Source organism: Primulina eburnea, chromosome 13 (assembly GCF_022965805.1).
Source record: "Primulina eburnea isolate SZY01 chromosome 13, ASM2296580v1, whole genome shotgun sequence".
NCBI classification, from domain to species: Eukaryota; Viridiplantae; Streptophyta; class Magnoliopsida; order Lamiales; family Gesneriaceae; genus Primulina; species Primulina eburnea.
Genome location: NC_133113.1, coordinates 31,233,146 through 31,254,157, shown reverse-complemented (window position 1 = coordinate 31,254,157; position 21,012 = coordinate 31,233,146). Strand labels below are relative to the sequence as shown.

Here is a 21,012-nt window from a genome sequence, read left to right as displayed (position 1 = left end):
TTAATAGTAATTTCTTCCGTCTCATATCCACAAGTTTGATTATTCAATTCATACTAATCTGTCTGTCCATGGACATAAACTTAGACAAGGTTTTGATTCAAAAGTTTAAGTCATCGTCTGGTTGTTGGATTGGTGATTGCCAAGAACTTGTCATATAACAATGATACATCAATACATGTAGATAACACAATTATATATAACTATAATATTCTATAGAACTTGAGCCAACGGAACAACGTGTCGTCCTTCACATCGATAGTGCCTAACAAGATATCGAGACAACTAAATGTTACATAATGAGCTAAAGATTTGATTTGGTTTGAAAAAAAGAAATAGGATTTGAAGTGAATTCGCTATATATACTAATCTATCAGAAGAAGCATTCAGTAAATGCAACAATATAAAACGGGGCAGGACCACCCTTAAACGTAATTGTCGTATAAAATGTTTCGAATGTAAAGATTGATACCGAACACTCTATCTTACACTGACAGGAAGAACAATTCTGCTATTTCTCACGTATTCCAGTGGACTGGCCTCGTTGACAACAAAAATTTCACGAGTTTACTTCGAGATTGGAATGGTGGATTCAAGAAAAGAAAGCTGGTTTCTTGTCAGTGTCAGTTTTTCTTCAGCTTCTGCTGCCTTTTGTTGAACACCACGAACAACGTCCTCTGGAGCTTTCTCCACAAACTGTAACCAAATAATGAAAACCATGAGAACTCAAAGTTACTGAGCGGACAAAAGAATCCATCTAAAATAGAACACACGAGGATGAGAGATTCGAGCTAAAGCATTTGATTGATGAGATCTGATGCTGATTTAGACAAGCATAATCATTTAAGCAGTCAATAGTTACCGCAGTGAGTTAAAATAAACTTTGGAAAATACAACTATGCGACAGAAGTTCAGGCTGGTGTAGCCACTTCAATCGAAATATCGATTTTACGCCCAATCCATCTTATATTTATGGCAACATGCTGGTTTTGTAGTAAATGTGAATACGATTTCGTGGTTTAAAAACAAAAGACGAGGCAACAGTAGAGCCTCTAGCTCGAGCACAACAGTTTCAGATCATGGTTCCCTTATTTCCTCCTAATGCACTGTATATGAAAATTATAAATTGAAATATGAAGCTGCAAGTGAAGCATGTTCATGTTTCATTTTCAATTTTGACCCGCTAATAAGTAAAAAAAGTCTTGATCACAGCTCACACTGGGAGAACTTAGGCGAGCCATGAGTCCATCGTATTCCGTTTGCATTTTAGCAAGCCTTTTCAAAAGGCGCTGCACTTCAGCAGAAATATCTACCATGGCAGCAAGAGGAAGATAAGCCTCCAAACCTTCGCTGGCAACAAGATGAACTGATTGATTGGCATCACCTGGAGATCATCTTTCATCAATACAATGCTGTACAACGGTAATTATACAGTCTAAATTCACAACAACGAAAATCAAGAACCAGAAACATAGAGGACACTCTAGATGATGAAAATGATTATATACTTGCAAAAAATAGAATTTTTCTGCGGTACCTGGGGGAGATTCGGTACAGCTGATATTGTGAAAATCTAATCTAGAGAGGAGAGCCAAAACTTCTCTTTCCTCCTGCATCACAAAAGAAGAAGATGATCTCTACAACTACCATTGAAATTCAATTATTTGAAGCTGGCATATGTATTTATTAAAAATATAAAAACATAAGGTTGCATATGGATATAAGACTTGAAAATGTGTGAATGCAAGAGTTAATGTCAGCACTGTAGATTCCAGAAAATTTTGTTTAAAGAAGAGCAAACAAAGCAATAATCTATAGATCATTCAAAGGCTCAAAACACAAAGACCAACGGAATCCCCAGCTGCATTCTCCTGTTAAATTGTTATTCCAGTATTAGTGAAAACAAATTTCAGGTATTTGCGTGAATTTAAGCATTGCTCTTAGATGTGGCTTTATTAGCAATCTATTCAATCAGATCTTGAGAATTTCTTTCACCAATCGAAGAGAATATTGATGCCAGTAAAAGTTTACCTATGGACAGTGAAACCTCCTAGTTCGGAACAGGATTTCTGTCGTTTTGATTTACGTCCTTGACGAACTATGATTAGTTGAAGAATTGGGGCTTGTGAAAACAAGAGAACCACCCGATCTTGTGAAATAAACTTTTTATTGATATTTTCTCAATACCTAATTCTTCCCCCCAAGTTCCTACCTATACTGATGACGCAAATCCAAAAATAAACTGAAAGAAATCCTATCAAATTTTAAAAGATATGCTGAAATCTAAAAACAAAGAAATAGTTAAAACAAGGAAATAATTATCCCTATTAACTAGGAAAAATTCTTCTCGTTCCTCCATCTTTAACCCTAAAATTTCCATGATTGAAACGTTGATAGACCTTGGGCTTGTAAGTTTCATTCTCTACATTGCTAACCACAACCCCTTCTCGTCCCACTTCTTCTTCGCGGCTCGTGGCACAGTCTTGCTCTAACACCTTAAGTTGTTACTGGCTGAGGTAACTAAATATCATGACAAATTAACTAAGAAATACTGTGTATGTATCATATTTCTATCGTTCAAGTGCAAGTTCGTGCACCAATAATGTGCAAAGTCTATGAACTGTTTAGCTCTTTTAAACAGTAAATCAATAATTTGATGATTAATACATCTACTCGAATAAAAAATCTCATAAATATTTCATCATTTCCACATTGAGAAAAATACTGGTTCACTCATTGATTGAACCTAACCGATGAACCTCCGTTCACCATGGTTAAATTAGGTGCTAACATATTATTACCACTAGTCAATATGTATTTCATTAAAGAAAAAAAAAACAGAAGACAATTAGCTGATTGGAAGTCAAAATATCAAGCTAACCGTCAATTATACCACTCTTCTTCATTAATGTAGGATAGGAACCGTATGAGATTGACCAACTTACATATATATACTTTAAGACTTCCGAATTCCCAACAATAGAAGCCGGTATACGTCTTCCTGGTTCAACAGAGTACTCCGCTCTTGCATTTCGAATCGCCCTGGTCTAAGGTCAGGCCAGAAACGGAAAACAAGAACTATCTAAGCACACAATCAGATAACTCAATTGGTCTATCTCAATAAGTAAAAATAAAAGGATTATTACCAAAGCCTGTAAGTTTTCAAATTTCTTCACAGATTCATCTAGCCTCGGAAGAGAAGTTGCCGGCCATGCTGTTACTATCAAAGCTTCTTTGCGGTAGGGCAATGACTTTGGAAAACAACAATATACATAATTTTCAGATAGGGAAGCATAGCATTTTGAATCCAAAATTAAAACAAGGACTGGAATCCTTCTGTCTTAATAATAGGCATGAGAAGACATATTCAAGAATATGGAACCATCCATTTCTGCCCATGTTTTAACAGAAGGTACACTTGCAACAAAATTAAAGTGTTCCGGTTCACTGCAATGTAATGACAAAAAGATCATCCCAATGCCTGCTCTAAATTAAAGTGAGGCCGAAAAGGCTGAAGTTTATATTTTAGCCGAGAATTAAAAAGACCACGACATATTTCCTTTGATGTAGCTGTTAAAACAGGAAAAAGGCTGTGACATACGAAGTGTTCTGAGAGAGGAATTATTTTCACGAAGCAAATATATCAATTACCAAAACCATAGATCAAAATGATCATTTGGGGATGAACAAAATGCTTGCAGGTGATGGTTACAATTAAATTTGTACATGATTCTGGTAACACTGATAAGAAAAGGTCTACTAAAATTCTCATGGAAACACAGAAAATATTTGGAGACATTTTTAATATTTTTTTATTCTCCCAAACACATTCTCCAATCTCTCAAAACTCAATTTTTTTCTAAAATATATCTCCCATCATTACTTTTAACTGCTAACATTACTTTACTCAGCCTTTCATCATGCCCCAGAAACATGTTATTGTAGCATGATATTTTAACTACTAACACTACATTTTAGAATAACTAAATATATGATAAGAAATCATTATCCTAATAAATTCTTGCATGACATGATATATACCGTCAAAAAATAAAGCCAATCAAATATCAAACTTCACATTTCTTGCAAGACACTTTTCTCAAAATGTTTTCCGAACACAATGGGAAAACACCACTAAATTATATCTTATACCTGCCAGAGCTCCTCAGTTACGAATGGCATGAAAGGGTGTAATAATTTCAGTATGTTTTCGAACACATATAAAAGTACTGCCCGTGATGTAGACGCGGCAGAATCACCTTCCGAGTTATAGAGCCGAGCTTTACTTGCTTCAATGTACCTAACAAGAAATGCAAATACATGAGTCTGGTGCAAAGATACGTGAGTCCTACAAAGCAATAATGAGGAAAAATAAAATATTATGAGTCTGGAAATTGTCATGCACCAAAGAGAAATATGGAGCATTCTACAACTTGCAAAAGCAATGGTAACGCAACAAGTTACTAGTTACAAATAGGATAACAACAGAATCACAGTGAACAACTATTCTCAGACTAATTCAACAGCTGAAAAGGCTCTATTTATATTAAATAATAATATATAACCTAAACATCCATACTCCATATTTGCTCAAACTAAAACTACTAATAACGGCCAATTTTCACAGGGGTGTAGAACTTATGCAACTGCAATTCTCGACAAATATAGCATATGAAACAACTAAGACACAGTGATTGAAAAAGACAAAGCATACACGAAAAATAATCCATTTCATTATGTTAACTAGAAAAAAATTATTAGATTCATGGTCAAAAAAAGACAATATTCTGTTTTCCCAGTTTGAATGGCTGTGTTAAAATTCACACAAAAGTCACAACAAGAGTTAAAAATGCTTCGTTATTACCTCCAAAAGTAGTGAGAGCTAGAGAGACAATTTTTTTACTTTCAGTTGGATTATGCTAGGGGTTGGCATGCCAATAGTTACCCTCAAAATGAATTTTTGATGATATACTGAGCACTCAATTGCAATAGTGTAAATTAAAAAATCTCTGTCGTCTTACAATCTATAGTCCCACAACCAACAGTTTTTGTTCCAGTTCTGTTTACTGATGGAGGTCCTTAACTACTCCCATCTTCTAGTGGCTCTAATCTGAACCAACCAGGGTAGGGAGAGCAAGACAACATCATACTAATTTACCGGATGTCATAGAAGAGGCTCATATGAGAAGATAAAAATGAAAAACTACACACAACTCACATCTCAACTCTGATCACTAAATATGACAAGTTAAACTAGGAAAACTTTGAGAGTTTGGACAATGAAATAAAATCAGCTTATTAAAATTTGTGCAATCATCATAATAATAAACACGAAACCACCCCCTCCCTACCCCCCAAAATACACACACACACACACGTACCAGTCAGCGAAATCGCCCCAAAAGAAATCATATATTTCTCTTGAAACATCACCAAAGAATAACTTATCATAACTTATGGTGACAGCATCAATTAGCATATGAAGTTTTGAAACCTGCATAAAAATAGAAGTGATGACATTAGAGAGGGAAATAATGGACTGTAATTCAACAGTTTTGGGAGATCGAGTCTTACCACCCAGCACTCTGGTAAAGGTAGATTGAGCACTGCCTTTTCAATGCCAAACTGTGAAAACATCGATCTATTTAGTCAGAGGTATAAGCCAGAGGAACAAAGGACTGACTTTATGTTGTTCATCTACTAGTAAACGACTGATTCCATGAATTAATTAATATTATGACTTCCTCAATTCAAGAATTATGCACGCAAACTGAGATATCGTATGTTCTCACCCTTGATTAAAAAAATATTCAAATTTGGTAGTATTATCAACAAGCTTAAGTGGATAAAGAAAAGTAGTAGGATAAAGGTAACCAGTATGCTTAAAAGGGGAACATTCTTTAAGTTTTAAATCCGGACCCCTCCTCCCTAATGTGATGCATGCAAACTGAGATAACATATGTGCTTACCCCTGATTAAAAAAATATTCAAATTTGGTAGTATTATCAACAAGCTTAAGAGGATAAAGATAAATTGTAGGATAAGGGCAACCAGTATGTTTATCAGGGGAACATTCTTGAAGTTTTAAATCTGGACCCCCCAACCCTGAACGTAAATGAAAGAAACTCGGGATGTTCAATGGTGGAACCAACCGTCACCATATTTCACAAGTATGACTTCCGATATAGCTGTTCTTTGTTCGCATGGAAGTTGGGGCAATAATTATTAAATGCCATTTGGAGAAAAAATAAGAGGCGAAAGAACCTCGAAGTCCTGTATAGCTTTCCAAGCAGATAAATCACTTTGATCAGGCAAATTCTGGAGCACAAACTTGCCAGCATTCCACAATTTGTTCGTGAATGCTTTGCTAGAAGTTAACCTCTCGGTAGATAAATTTAAATCCTGAAAGAAGAACATAAAGCAAAGTTTAGAAAACCACCACATTGACCGCCAGATGTATTTAGTAATAAGCAAATGAGTTCCCAAGAAATGAAGCAGCGAAACTATAACAAACCTTTGTATTTTCCTCTTTTTGACTAATAAAAAAGTTTGCAAGTGAGCAGTTTCACATTTAAGATAAGATCGACAAACCTGACCAGCAGTTCCTAGAGAAAGAGTGAAGCGCAGAGCATCAGTTCCATATTCTTTGATTGTATCAAGAGGATCTATGACATTTCCTAGTGTTTTAGACATCTTTCGTCCCTATATTAATGTGAATAGCAAGTTAAAAGTAGCATCAGACTCAAGAAAGTAGCATATGAATAAAAAAATGTTCAAACGAATAATGCATGTCTCAAATTTTAGTCAAAACTCAAAATGGAAGCGTGTATCCATGCATTTAGCAGTGCTACTCAGATGACCATCAAGCATCCTCTTTGAGAAGAAACCAGAACTTCGAATTAGTTAACTTATCAACAACGCCATCAGAATAACCAGACAATAGTTCGAAATATACAAAGTAAAGAGAATCAAAAAACTATTCCACGAGGGAAAGCTTGAAACTGATGAGCTATCCATTTTATATGTTCCCAATATCTTGAATAAAATAAATTTAGCAGCATACTTTCAATTTCCTCATGGCAGTGACTACATAATGGCACCCTCTCAGAAAACGGTAGTGATGGAAATACCTAAGTAACACCACTATGGAAAGACATAGCAAGTCCTCAACATTCTAAAACATAGCACGCTAATCATTTATTTGCTAATGTGGAAATCATATTAGAAAGTGGGCTGAATTTAATATTCTAATTTTGCAAGGAGAAATTAAAGAAAGTAATACAAATTTCCTGAAACATCAAAGAGGAAGAACGAGGGAATGTCTTCTCAAGGTAATCATTTTTGTTTTGGTAACTATCAATCTCATGAAGAATTTGATCATGGCTCCAGTCAGGGAATAGATGAAATTTATAAAACAAAAATAGATCCTTATTTTTTGTTACACCAAACAAATTCATAAGTTTTTCCTCCTGAAACCTCCAATTTTAGAGTATGAACCCTCATTTCGTCGACTCAATATTAGATAAAAAGGGGCCATGACCTTATTTTCCTAGGTCTAAACATACAACCTTTCACTTCTTTAAATAGGATTTCCATCGACCTACTTTTGGTCCTGAAGTCAACAAGTACAATTTTTCTGGTTACTCTATCCTACTTGATACTGATCAATTATAAATAAAGCAATGTTGGAACGCAATAGTTGTCCAACTGGAAGAGCCACACGATGTAGCACTTAAGCTGTCATGCAGCTTAAAACACTGTTATCACCCAGAATTTTTTGGTAAAATGACAAATGTTCGATACTAAAATAAGTATCATAGCTAATGTCATGTGTTCATTTGTTATGAGTTGCGAGTTGGTGCAATTATTGTGAGAGGATTACTGTGATCAATAATTGCTCCTGTTGGGAGAACAACCAAACATGGTGCTTGAGATGTTACACGATTTAAAATTTTGATATACACTATTACAACCAGTTATAATTTTTGATAAAATAACAATGTTCAATCTTACAACCAATAATACCGAAAAATGAAGTCTTATTGACTACACGATCTAATAAATAAGGTTAAAAACAATGACACAATGATAAACTCGATTGACATAATGGCATGCAAAAACTGAATAAAACATGAAGCTTCGATGCAGGTCGTGTTCAGAACCAGCTTTACAATAAATAACACTACTAAAAGATCGTTATGGAAACAAGGTCAATTAAAAGTTATCGCTAGAGGCAGTGATCTTAGCCTCAATTTCCAACTCACTTGAGAATCTCGAATTAGACCGTGAAGGTAAACATATGAAAATGGAACTGTCCCCGTGAATTCTATTCCCATCATCACCATTCGTGCCACCCAAAAGAACAATATGTCATGCCTGGCAAAACAAGCAGCAACAATTATATCTAAGCATGGTCGAAATGGATACACTTATAATCTCTTTAAAAGAATATAAATGTATATGTAAAATGGTTTGTCAAATGAAAAGTGATCAGGAATAAGAATGTGAAAAGGTCAAACAATCTGGGGCATAGGAAGCCTCACAAAATACAATAAATTGCTGCACCAAGAAGCCAGAAAGGAGCAATTAACTTTATTTCAGGAGATTATCCATATTGAGACAAAATTTGCTCATGGAGATGATGGAAATAAGAATCTGATTCATCACCTCATTTTCAGGAAGTTACTACATGAGTTACCAGAGGATCTAGTGCAGTACAAAAGATGGATGATTTTCCTGCTTTAAAATGTAAATTACATGTTCTGTAACACTCTACAGAAGTTAAATACAAAAAGATGCACAACTTGACAATTTAAGACAATAATATTGAGCACCACCCTAAAGAAATCTTCCAAACGGCAATACTATACAGAAAGATAGATGAACAGGTAGAATCTGTGAATACCCTGTCTCAAGAATTGAAGTAGGATAGAAGTCCTTAAAGTCCTTTGCTGATACATCTGGCCAACCAAGAGTGCTGAATGGCCACAGAGAACTAACAAAAAGGCAAACAGAATTCGGTCAACTATCTGGTTTTCCAGTCATTCAACGTTTGAAATCAATATTCAGGACATACAAATATTCAGGAGTCAAATAACCCAAAAAACAAAAATTTATACCTTGCTACATTATCGAGCGTAAGAAATCTAGTGGAATTAAATAATTAAAAACTATATAACATTTGAAATCATCTAAATCATCAAAAAAGGTATATCATCAGCCTTTTCCCTAGTGCGTGTTACGCACACACCTAACTGAACTGCTGGGCCTTAGGTTGGAGTGTCAATAGGCGCAGGGATCATGCCTGGCTGCGCCTAGACTTTATCTGAGAGGTTAGTGTGCCTATATTAACGGCAGCTTTAACAAAGTGTGAAAAATACCTATTCAACTCCAAAATTTCCTCCACATATTAAGTCCCTAATCAGAAAATATTCTTTCAAGAAACAGGAAGCATTGACTACTTCTACACCAAAAAACAAAGAGACAGGAAAGTACAAAATTAATGGCCTGGTCAATTAAAGAAAAATGGTCCAACAAACCTGGAAAACCAAGTGTCAAGAACATCTGGATCTTGATAAATTTCAACACTTTTTCCATGCTTTTCACGGGCTTTTCTAAGAGCCTCTTCTTCACTCCTAGCTACTATGTATTCCTCTTCAGGATCTTTACCCACAACATACCAAACAGGTATACGATGCCCCCACCATAGTTGTCTGCTTATACACCAGTCCTTGATGTTTGATAGCCAGTGATTATATATCTAGCATCATCATGCAGTAAATAAATAAAGGACTCCAACTTTATACAAATAAATACAGTTAAGATTAGCCAACCAAAACCAATAAAATAAGACAGCCCAAAACAGTCTTAAAAGCATCAAGGCCAGTATACGTTTTTAGTTATGCTAAAAATTGCAGAAATATTACCCAATGTTAATGAGGCAAGACATAGACCAGAACGGCTTCTTCCAATAAAATAGCAGTGTTCTAAAAGACGCTGCATAGGACCACCTAGGCACCTAGGTCGTCCACGGCCCCGGTTTTTACGAAAGTGATGCCTCTAGGCGTTGCCGCATTAATTGGCGGCAGCAGGTTGAACAATTTAGTCTATGTTCAATTCATTTTAAGATCATCAACAAGAATAGAAGAAAAGAAGAAAAAGTAGTGGATGTGTTACTTGCTAGTGAAGCAACTGTGACACAAAGATGAATTGTTGATGGTGAAGATGAAGATTTTGAAACAAATGTTGAATATGTAAGAGAATTTAACAAAGAAGATTTTGTATCGGATGAAGAGAGGAATTTGTCATGGATTTTAAGTTTGGATTTTAAGTTTGAATCTGATACAGACGAACTTTTAAATAAATATGGAGATGAACAAGAAAAAAATTAGAGAGAAAATAAGCTAAAAAAAACCATCTAGCGCTTTTTAGACAACTCTAAAATGGAAACATGCATAAGCACATTAAAACATGAAAAGAGGTGTAGAAAACCAAATTTGGAGGATTTACAATATCTCTATTACGTACTTTCTCAAATCTTTCAGGCAAAATTGTTAGTTCTCCTTTTTCTACTGCTCTAAGGGCCTTCTCAGCCAAAGGCTCCATTGTTACAAACCACTGCTTGCTCACAAGAGGCTCTATTATCTGGTAAGACGAACTTTCTGTGAGGAAACGAAAGGGAAGATGCATCTATTAAATATTTATCCATTATTTTCACACCTCTCCACCACGCTGCGATCTTGGAACTCGCATTGTATAAGCCTCCTTTTTGACTGCTAATCCTGTCTCCTCAAGCTCATGCCAAAGTTTCTTTCGTGCTTCAAACCGATCTAGACCACTGAATATTAGTTGCAATTGATAAATACAAGGTAGAGACAAAAAATTATTTGATCCAACAAAATTTTAAACATAATCAAATATCACTTACCAATACAAGCCAGCAACTTCATTGAGAGTCCCATCTTTATTCATGATATTAAGAATCGGAAGACCAAGCTTCCGAGCCAGAAGATAATCATTGTGATCATGGCCAGGGCTTATCTTCAAGACACCAGTTCCAAAGTCTTTATCGACATACTGCAGATTGACAAGATGTTATGTCCGCAAAAGGGATTTCCATTCAAGTTCTAAGGGCACTTCTAATAACAACTAAAATTGACCAAAAAAACTGATAGCAATCTGAAAGTTATTACACATCTTAAGAAATGAATTGATAACATTGTAGTTAAAGCATAGTAAGTAAGCTTTTCACATTCACTGTATGGGCTCAAAAGAAAAGCCAATGTTATAAATGATATCAAGGTTTTCGAGCAACGGGCTTCCTAAAAATGAATTAATAAATGATATCAAGGTTTTACCTTATCAGAAATAATGGGCACATGCCGACCAAAAGTCATCGGAACAATAGCTTGCTTTCCAATGTACTTCGAGTAACGTTCATCCTAACAAAACATCAACAAAAATATCATCAATCACGACTGACAGGATAAAGATAGTCTTTAAAAAGAAGACATTGGAAGCACAAAAGACAGTGACGAATATGTGAAACAGACAGTTAAAATACTTGAAGTAAAGCACAATCCAGAGGACTAATGGTGAAGCTCATCCGATCCAGTGCCTGATATTCTCCCATAGATGAGGTATGTCTCCTCGTATACCTTTGAAGATCAGCTTTTGTCTTTTTCCCACAACTGCTAAGTAGTTGCTAATATCATTAGCTTTCATAGTTTTCTACATTATCTCTTCCAAACATATAACATGTCTCTAAAAGATAAACTAATTTTAAAACCATATCAAGTGAAAACCAGGTGCCATCAAAGTCTTATACCAGGGCACATTCTAAAAATGCAATTTTGAAATCCACATCTATCTCCAGCTTTCATTCCACACGATTCTTACATTTATCATGTTGGACCCAGATTGCTTCCAAAGACACTTGGAAGATGCTCTTTGACGATATGTGCACATTCATCCCTTAGACCAGGAACATACTTTCCTGCTATAAACCTGTGACAAAATGCTTTCTCCTCCAAGTCAAATTTCCACTGCTACTTACTAAATAGTATCTTGTTGCGAGCCTCCACGTTCCATATTACCCAACTGCCCCTCTTTCCAAGTAACAAAGTCTCTAAATTTTGCTCAAATAACTTCCACACAGCCACTTTTTCAAACAGCACATCATCACAAACATTTCGCGACTAAAACATCACCACAATATATCAACATTTCATCTCATGTGATCCGGATCCCACTAGATTACATTTCATTATTTCCCAAAAAAAAAGTCTCTTACTCAATACTTTAAATCCTAACACTATATTTTAAAATTAGTTGATCACTTGATCCATACATTATCAAATAACTAAATATCATATGACGATATAACATCTAAAATAAAGGTGTTCTTTTCAGAAAATAAAACCAAACCAATATCACATTTTCCAATATGATTATGTAGAACACATTTTTTAAAATCTTTGTCCACTCAAGAACCTCAGGTTTTCAGTAATATGAGTTAACCTCAACCAAAATGTTCATAAGCAAGTCACTAAAGAAAATACAGTTTACTTTAAGTGCCAAGGAAAATAACAAAGAGTTACTCATAATCATCTTTCATTGAAGTAGTTCGCTAATAAGTTACCTTGGGATTCACTGCTACCGCTGTATCCCCGAATAAAGTCTCGGGTCTTGTGGTTGCAATTGTCAGAAAATCACTCCTGTGAGGTAAAGAAAATGTTCCTACATAGGATCAATTTCAATTAAATACAAATAAGATATATACAAATTTTAGCTCTTACACCGACGTGGAATCATGCCAATATATATATAATCCTACTTATCTTTTTTCTCTTCACGTTTTCCTCATCTTTTTAATCAATCTGAAATGATGAGCAACTATACTTCATGAAGTTATCAGAAATTCAAACTGAGAACACTCCTGACTGGTCTCCCATCCAAACTCTAAAATCCCCCACACCCCTCTGTAATCTCACCGACTCGAGAACCCCTAATAGGTTTGTGAACTCACCCACTTCTACCTCATTTAACTCTCTTCTAAAACGAATGTCCCAATGAAAGATATGACTGGGTCCCTCAGAATGTGATGCCAGAAAGCTGCTAATCGGTTTGTTTTGAGTTGTGGTAATCCTATATAGTGAAGGAAAGCTCTGTGAAAATGACTCCCCCCTCCCAAACATCTTCCCAAAATCGAATGATATTACCCTCTCTTAACACCGCCCCAACCAAAGGAAGAAAAACCGGGTAAGATCGAGAGATAAATTTCCACGGACTTCTGAAAGTTGTGTTCCTTGCCAAACCCACATCCCTCCCATTATCTTGAGTACCATAAATGCTTGTTATCACTTTTTTCCATAACTTTTCTCCTTCCAGCGACCCCCTCCACCACCATTTTCCCAACAAAGCTCGATTTCTCAAACCTATATTCCCCACGCCCAAACCCCCCCTGACCTTAGGTTTAGTAACCTGCTTCCAGCCGACGATATGACAATGCTTATCCCCATCTGCACCATCCCATAAAAAGTCCCTCATCAACTTGTCCATCCGCATCTCAACCCTTCTCGACACTTTAAATAAGACATGTAATATGACGGCAAAGCGCTCAACACTGACTGTATCAAAACCAATCTTCCCCCTCTTGAGAGGAAGGCTTTTTTCCATGAAGCAAGTTTCCTTGCCATTTTTGATAAGACCGGTTCCCAAAAATCTATCTTCGATGGATCACCACCCAATGGAACTCCTAAGTACTTTATTGGTTGAAGGAAGGGGACCAAAATCTATCTTCAGATTTCGAATGAATCAACAAAGATCAAAAATAAAATGGTTGAAGGAAGGGGACCAAAACTCAAAATTTTTCCACTCACTGTTGACAAACAGAAGGAATAAGGCTACGATAGATAAACTAATGCTGGAGGATGGAAATATGATCAATGGGGAGAGACAGATTGAGGAGCATATACTGAATTTTTACAAGAATCTTTACAGAAAATCGGAAGGGGTGGGGGTAGGGGAGATCGATGGAGTAGTTTGGTGTCCCTTAGAGTCGAGGGAGGCGGAGGAGTTGGAGATTGAATTTTCAGAGGAGGAGATCAGGAGAGCGGTGTTTGACTGTGACGGTGATAAAGCACCGGGCCCCGACGGTTTCACATTAGCTTTTTTCCAACATAATTGGGAATCTACCCAAAACATCAACTACTAAATTAAACAGGAAAGGGGATAATGGATCCCCCAGTCGAAGTCCTCGCTCCCCCTTGAATTTCCCCCTTGGCCTTCCATTAATGAAAATCGAAAAGGACACACTCGAAACACATCCCTTAATCCACCTCCTCCATCTCTCTCCAAACCCTTTCATATTCAATACAAAATCCAGAAACCTCCAATCAACATTGTCATATGCTTTTTCCAAATCAACTTTTAGAATCCACCCCTTTTTATGTTTCCTTCTATATTCCTCCACAACCTCATTTGCAATTAGGCAACAAAGCAGTGTGGTGGCCATCTAATGCGGAGGAGTATTCTTATTTTCTAAAGCTCAAAAGATGATTCTTCGACGGTGGGGTGGCTTTGATTTTCGATGAATGGAGGCCGGACATCAACACTAATGTTTCGGTTGACAGATGCTGCAACAGTTGGCTGGTATTTATGGGATACCGTGGCACCTTTGGTCGAGGGAAACTTTCGCAATTATTGGGGAACGATGTGGGGGTCTGCTGGAGGTCAGCAAGGAAACTTTGAAATTTCGCAATCTGGAATCAGCAAAGTTAAAGGTGAAGGGCACTGCTGGAGGGTTCATAACTAACAGCATGAAGATCCAGATAGGAGACGATAGTCTAGATATCAGAATTCGTGTAGATTCCTTTGACTCACAAGCTTACGAGAAGTACGAACGTCGAACTTATGCTCAAGTACTTGTGAATGGCAAGAAAACGGTTGCGGGTTGGGGTGACACAAATGTTCAAAGGAATATGATGCGGAATGAGACACAAACAAAATGTGATGCTGCAGGAGAGGAAACACGATTTTTTGACAGTGTGAAATCGCGAAAAAAGGGGGGGAGAAAAGGGGAAAATGGTAGTCGCCGACGGCCGGTGGCCGGCGCCAGTGGTTAAGGTAGAAGCCGATCACCAAAGCTCAGTGTATGGACGAGAAGGTTGAACCATGGTAGAACTCTGATGCTCGACTGCTGATGGAGGGGGGAGCATTTTCAAAAATTTCTCTCTCTAGTGAAACATAGAGAGAAGCCAATGTATTTCATGGTACTTTTTGAATGTTCACATTCTTTAAATCCTTTGTTTTCAACAGTATATCTACAATTGTCTTAAAAGTCTTACGCAAGGATCTTTTCAAGAAGAATGAAATAAGGTTCTCCAAAAAATAACCATAATCATTTTCATAGATTTTAGAACCGCAACATGCACCAAGGCTCATAGATGCCATTGAGGTGCAAAGTGCAATGCTTAAGGTGAGGCGTGTGCTTAATTGATGACATAATGCACTTAACAGCTTAATTCAATATATTACCCAGAATTTACTTAAAAGCTTAAATAAAAACGATGTCCGGCAAAAAGTAGTCCTTGTGAAACTAGTGAATTAATTAGTTAGCTTAAAAAAAGATCAGTAAACCAGTAATTTAAAGGTAATGGAATCAAACGTTAAGAGAAGATGTGTGGTCATACCTTGAACCACCAGCAACACGGTACTTTATATGATATAATGCACCTGGTTCCTCTGAGTACTCCACTTCCTACAGAAATATTATTTTGAATAAAAAAGGTGGCATTAGAAAGACAAACAACAGACATGGGCGGAGAATTAGTCCTATGTCGTTAACTAGGTACCAAGTTCGGCACTTGCATACCAAATCAGAAACTGCCGTCTGTAAATTAGGGGACCAATTGACCATGTAAGAACCTGCAACAAAATATTTGTTACCACATATAATATAGAGTATGAAACACAAAATGACATAATTCTATATTGATTCAATGTCCATCCATACACTTCAATAATGCAGCAAAGATAAGCAATTGTTCTCACTCCAATTCACAACATAGGTTTTTGTCTACACGAGTCCAAAGCCATCTAGCATAAACTGAGTAAATTATAAACAAAAATACCAATCCACAGAATTCCTCAATTTTAAAATACAGTGAGAAGAAAATCAATAGGTTTCTCCTGTAATAAACAACTAACTGGTACACGAGTCCAAAGCCATCTAGCATAAACTGAGTAAATTATAAACAAAAATACCAATCCACAGAATTCCTCAATTTTAAAATACAGTGAGAAGAAAATCAATAGGTTTCTCCTGTAATAAACAACTAACTGGCAAACGTGCATAGATATTATACAAACAGACATGATCTGAGGTAATATGTTAGCTCCTTATTTCCTTTAACAAAAGCAACACTGCACAGATGATCAAATAATTTCCAGTATCTTCTTTTCAAATATAAAAAGGTTATTGCATGTCTTCAAACATTTGAATAAGCACTGTGAAATTACCTTGATAAATTAGGCCTTTGTCGTGAAGCCTAATAAATGCCTCAACTACTGCTCCTGCAAAAGTAAAGAAAAAATGCTCAGATACCGGGAGCATTCATTTGCACAGCTTTGATTCACTAAATTAATGACAATACATGGAAGAGTGCAGTTGAGAAACTTTTCAAGAACCAAATAGCAAGACTAACATATAAAAATGAGAACTAGCATCTGATTATAATTTGGGGCCAAATTATGTCCTATCTCAGACATCACCACAGCCACATAAACTGGACATATTATCATGATTTGTTGTTTATTAGGGTTTACTGGATAAGAATTGCCTTACTACTCAGCTGTTCATCAAGGGTAAAATGTTCTCTGGTCCAATCACATGAAGCTCCAAGTCTCTTAATTTGATTTGTGATTGCTCCACCATACCTAGAAGTAACAGAGAGTATAATACATTTAAACAAATCAGTAACGTTGAAAAAAAAATAAGACAGAGAAAAAATCCACTGACTAACAAGTTCGATAATTCTATAAAACATATGAATATGAATACTGCAGAATGAAAGAGAAGTTTATCATCCAACAATCATTGACCAGCAAAAGTTGGCTGGCAGCCAGAATGCTCCACCAAATCCTAATATACTATCGTGATTAATCACACGCTTAAGGACAGTCTCCTATTGATATACTCTTCATTAGAATGTTTGTAAGGCAGCCTGTGATCTAGAATAGCAGTGCCTTACAAACTTCTCCAAGATCACACAGAATGTGTATTCAGTTTTTGCACAGATTATTGCACCTTTTTACTGACAGAATAGTAGCATTGCATTGATGTGATGCTCCCCTACCTCAACACCCCCATGGTATAAGATATCTGTAAGAACGGCGAAAGGGCAAGACAGTTCAACTTGTTGCCAATCCAGAGGCACCTAATTAAATCATAATCTAAGGTCTACCCGCTTATTCCCTCAGGTATGTCTAGAAGCCAATAAAAATGAACATAAAAAATATTCAAAGAAATCAATAAATAATTCCCTAGGTATCTTTTGAGAAGAAAGAAATGTATCAAGTAATCATCATCAAAACCATGACGAAAATTACATAATTTTCATGATTCTTTAGGCTTAAAATACATGGATCAAGTTGACCAGAGGCCACAACTTGACCAACCCTACTTTGGTCTAGAACATAAATATACAACCTACCAAATCCATTTATAAACCCCAGTATGTCCCACAATAGGTAGGTTGAAGGCAAGAATTATCTGACCCAGTCTTACTACAACACTAGACATGTGAAGAAGAAAAATGGGATATGGTCTCTCTAGCACACCTCCATGTCATCCACTAACAAGAACGAAAAAAAGAAAATCTGAAACCACAACCAATCTGGGCAACAAGGAACGAAACAAGGGCAATGATAATAACATGAACATTAAATGGTCGCAAATGAAACAAGAGTAAAAAATGAAAAAACAAGTGAATCAATTAAACATAAAAATCTTTTTCAGAAGAAATACAACACAATTGAGGAAAATTAAAATCGGTAACTTTTACAAACATCAATAGTCATTTGGCTGATAGTACAACTTAAATAATCCAAGGAGACAAATGAGAAAAAAAAAAGAGCTTGGAGAAAGGATGAACAAATATACTTTTCTTTCCATTGCCATACTCGTTTCGTAAATTCTTCCCTACCCAAATCAACTCTTTTTATTCCTTCAGCTGCGAGCATTCTTTCCACAACCAGCTGAAAAAATATGGTGTGCTTAATTCTCGCAAAAAAAAATTATGGAATAGAAGGACTCCATAATTGCACTGATAAGCATTTCAAGCAAACAATAGCTTGATAGAATGATAAATTATGTGATATAGAGAAAAAGGAGCGAGAGTTTTGTCCGTCGATAGAAAAACACTGTATGATCCTTTCAATTAACTGAACACCATAATCACTCATCAGCCAATTGCACTATATATTTTTAAAAGCGGATAAAATATTTGCAAGTAAAATATATTTTTAGCTTCATGCAACAATCCTAGATGAACATAATTACACTGATAAGCATTTAAAGCAAACCATAGCTAGATAAAAAAAAACATAAACTTTAATTTTTAAAACAGGTTAATAATAAAAGTTCAAAGAATCACAAATATAATTTCTTACTGCACAAAAATTCAATCATGACAGAGTGTTTGTCTAAAGTGGATTCTTTATCCAATCATCAACCTGAGTAGCAATACCAGCATGATCCGTTCCTGGAAGCCAGAGGGCAGTTCTTCCTTTCATTCGCTGATACCTTACCATAATGTCCTACAAATGCATAAAAAAACTGGAAAATCAATATGCAATTCTTCAAGTTTAAACATTTTCAGTATGGCCAATAGAAAATTAATTTGATAAAAAAATGACAAAAATAAGAAGGGAGATGAGGGGGTAAAGAATGAAGAGAGAGAGTGGGGGATGAGGAATAGAGGAACAACAACTGTGTGTTCCCCCTTGATCCATGCACATTACCATTCCAAAATGTGAGTTTTCACGATTCAAGCCTTAAGAAAATAGAACTGTTATACAACATAACTTGAGTATTTATTTGGACAGCAACAGAAAATCTTCTATTATCAGAATAACTAAAGGATCCAGCAACATGAATCAAATTCATCGTCTTGAAGCTATATTAAGAATGAGCATACTAATTTATATCACTATAGCTAATGGCTAACTGTTGAGGGCTATGGTTACTACCACAAATTATCTACAACTGTAGTGCACATGTTAATCTTGGGTACACACGTAATACAAGTTTTATATTCGTAATTAGTGAAGTTTTTAACAGGATTTGGAGTGTCTTGGGATAATATTTGTGCAGGATAAGTCAATTCCCTCAAGATGTATTCTTAGTCATAGAAATCTTCATGCATATCAGAACAAAACCTTATGCGAAGAACGAATAATATAAAAACTAAATTTTAGAACTACATAAAGGATTGAAAACAAGAAACTTTGGGGTTAAAAGGAAACAACATTATCCTACCTCAAGAGTCACAAACATTGCATGTCCCATGTGCAGTGAACCGGTAACATTTGGCGGCGGCATCGATACCACAAAGGGTTCACCACCTCTCTCAATAGGCTTGAAATACCCTTGAGACTCCCACCTATTATGCAATATCAATGATCCAATCTATTTTTAGTAACACAAACGAATAACTAATCATTATATAAGAACACCATATTTCCCTTAAAATATATTTTAATGTCAGCATGGATATGAGATGATGAATGTACAGAAAATAAGAGGTCTTTTGCTCTTTTAAACTTGTACTAAATCCCAAAATGCCAAATGATGAGACATTTGTTACATACTAAACATATTTTAAAACATGACATATAATATACTGAAACGATTCCCAAAAAAAACATGGTCATGATAAACAAAATGTATATTTCCTCGTACAAAGCTCAAGTAAGACAGAGAGTATAAGTTACGGCACATTCCCATAATCAATCCTTCCTAACCAGTAAATAATATGTAGCATTGAGGAAAACTTTAAATATCGTTCATTTTTTCCTTCAAAATCATGTTTGCTCACAAACACCAAATCCTTGAGATGGAACGTGCAATTCATTTTATTTTTGCCCATTTCTTGCAAATGTGTATCGAATTTAGAGTAAAAACTTAACAAATTAATATCGACCAAAAACTACCATTTGTAAATTCGTTCCTCGGATGCAAAATCAAATGCTTTTGCTACTTCTGGTGAAGTAAATACGCCTGTGCTCTCCATTGCAGCAACTAGCATTCACAGAAAAGAAAAAAACTTCAGCAAACAAAATAACGCTCAAGCAAACCATTGTTTTCCTTTTCGAAAGAAAACCATTTTCGATCATATCTAATAGCATCATCACCTAACAGCGCGGATAAAACAACAATCTTGACTCATCAACGTAACTATCTTATACACAATATTGATAACTTGTTGACTGCCAATATAAAAGCAAAAGGCAGTCTTCTGAATTTGTAAAAATCAACATGGAATCGGCAATATCCCTTTCTTCCACTACAAAAAGATTTAAACTCCAACTCGACTATATACATGGGTTTATGCTCTAAGTTGTTGAAATTATCTTCGTTTGAAAGAAATAGTGCTCACCAGCGAAGAAGCGTCTGCTCCTGAAACGAAAGAAGGTAGATGGGTAGACAGTGGCGCGACGACATCGTATGGAAGATAAGAGTATTGGGTTCAGCCTGTTGCATACGGGTGAAGAACGAGACAAGAGGGAGGGCCTTGAGAAAGCCATTTCTCCCCACTTCTTTCCGAAAGTTGGAGGTTTCAGGTTATACAAGATAAGAAAGAGGGCCTCGACAAAGCCATTTCTCCCCACTTCTTTTAGTACAGTGGATGCGATTTCAATATCAATGTTAAATTGGACCGGGCTTTTGCGAAAAAGTTCGAACAAATAATAAATGACCAATTTGTGCAATACAATTTTACGGTCGTATTTTAT

The 21,012-nt window shown here is 35.9% G+C and overlaps 1 protein-coding gene across 2 annotated transcripts; it reads right to left on the bottom strand.

The window, feature by feature from the left end:
- Positions 1-338: 338 nt before the first annotated feature.
- Positions 339-20,893, bottom strand: LOC140808902 (valine--tRNA ligase, chloroplastic/mitochondrial 2). 2 transcript variants are annotated; one of them, XM_073166245.1, is made up of 27 exons: positions 20,658-20,893; positions 20,212-20,299; positions 19,538-19,661; positions 18,733-18,816; positions 18,161-18,255; positions 16,844-16,935; positions 16,519-16,572; positions 15,872-15,924; positions 15,690-15,757; positions 12,638-12,713; positions 11,355-11,438; positions 10,925-11,073; positions 10,717-10,834; positions 10,525-10,641; positions 9,537-9,757; positions 8,903-8,992; positions 8,262-8,373; positions 6,589-6,699; positions 6,262-6,399; positions 5,572-5,622; positions 5,379-5,491; positions 4,150-4,297; positions 3,144-3,248; positions 2,943-3,044; positions 1,535-1,607; positions 1,215-1,381; positions 339-693 (listed from the first exon to the last, which is right to left on the bottom strand). In XM_073166245.1, exons 1-27 carry the CDS (start codon positions 20,803-20,805, stop codon positions 565-567), a joined length of 2,910 nt encoding a protein of 969 aa, XP_073022346.1. In that variant the 5' UTR covers positions 20,806-20,893; the 3' UTR covers positions 339-564. The 2 variants fall into 2 exon arrangements, with proteins under 2 accessions (XP_073022346.1, XP_073022347.1); XM_073166246.1 differs by lacking the exons at positions 19,538-19,661; positions 20,212-20,299; positions 20,658-20,893 and having other exon boundaries at positions 16,852-16,935.
- Positions 20,894-21,012: the final 119 nt, after the last annotated feature.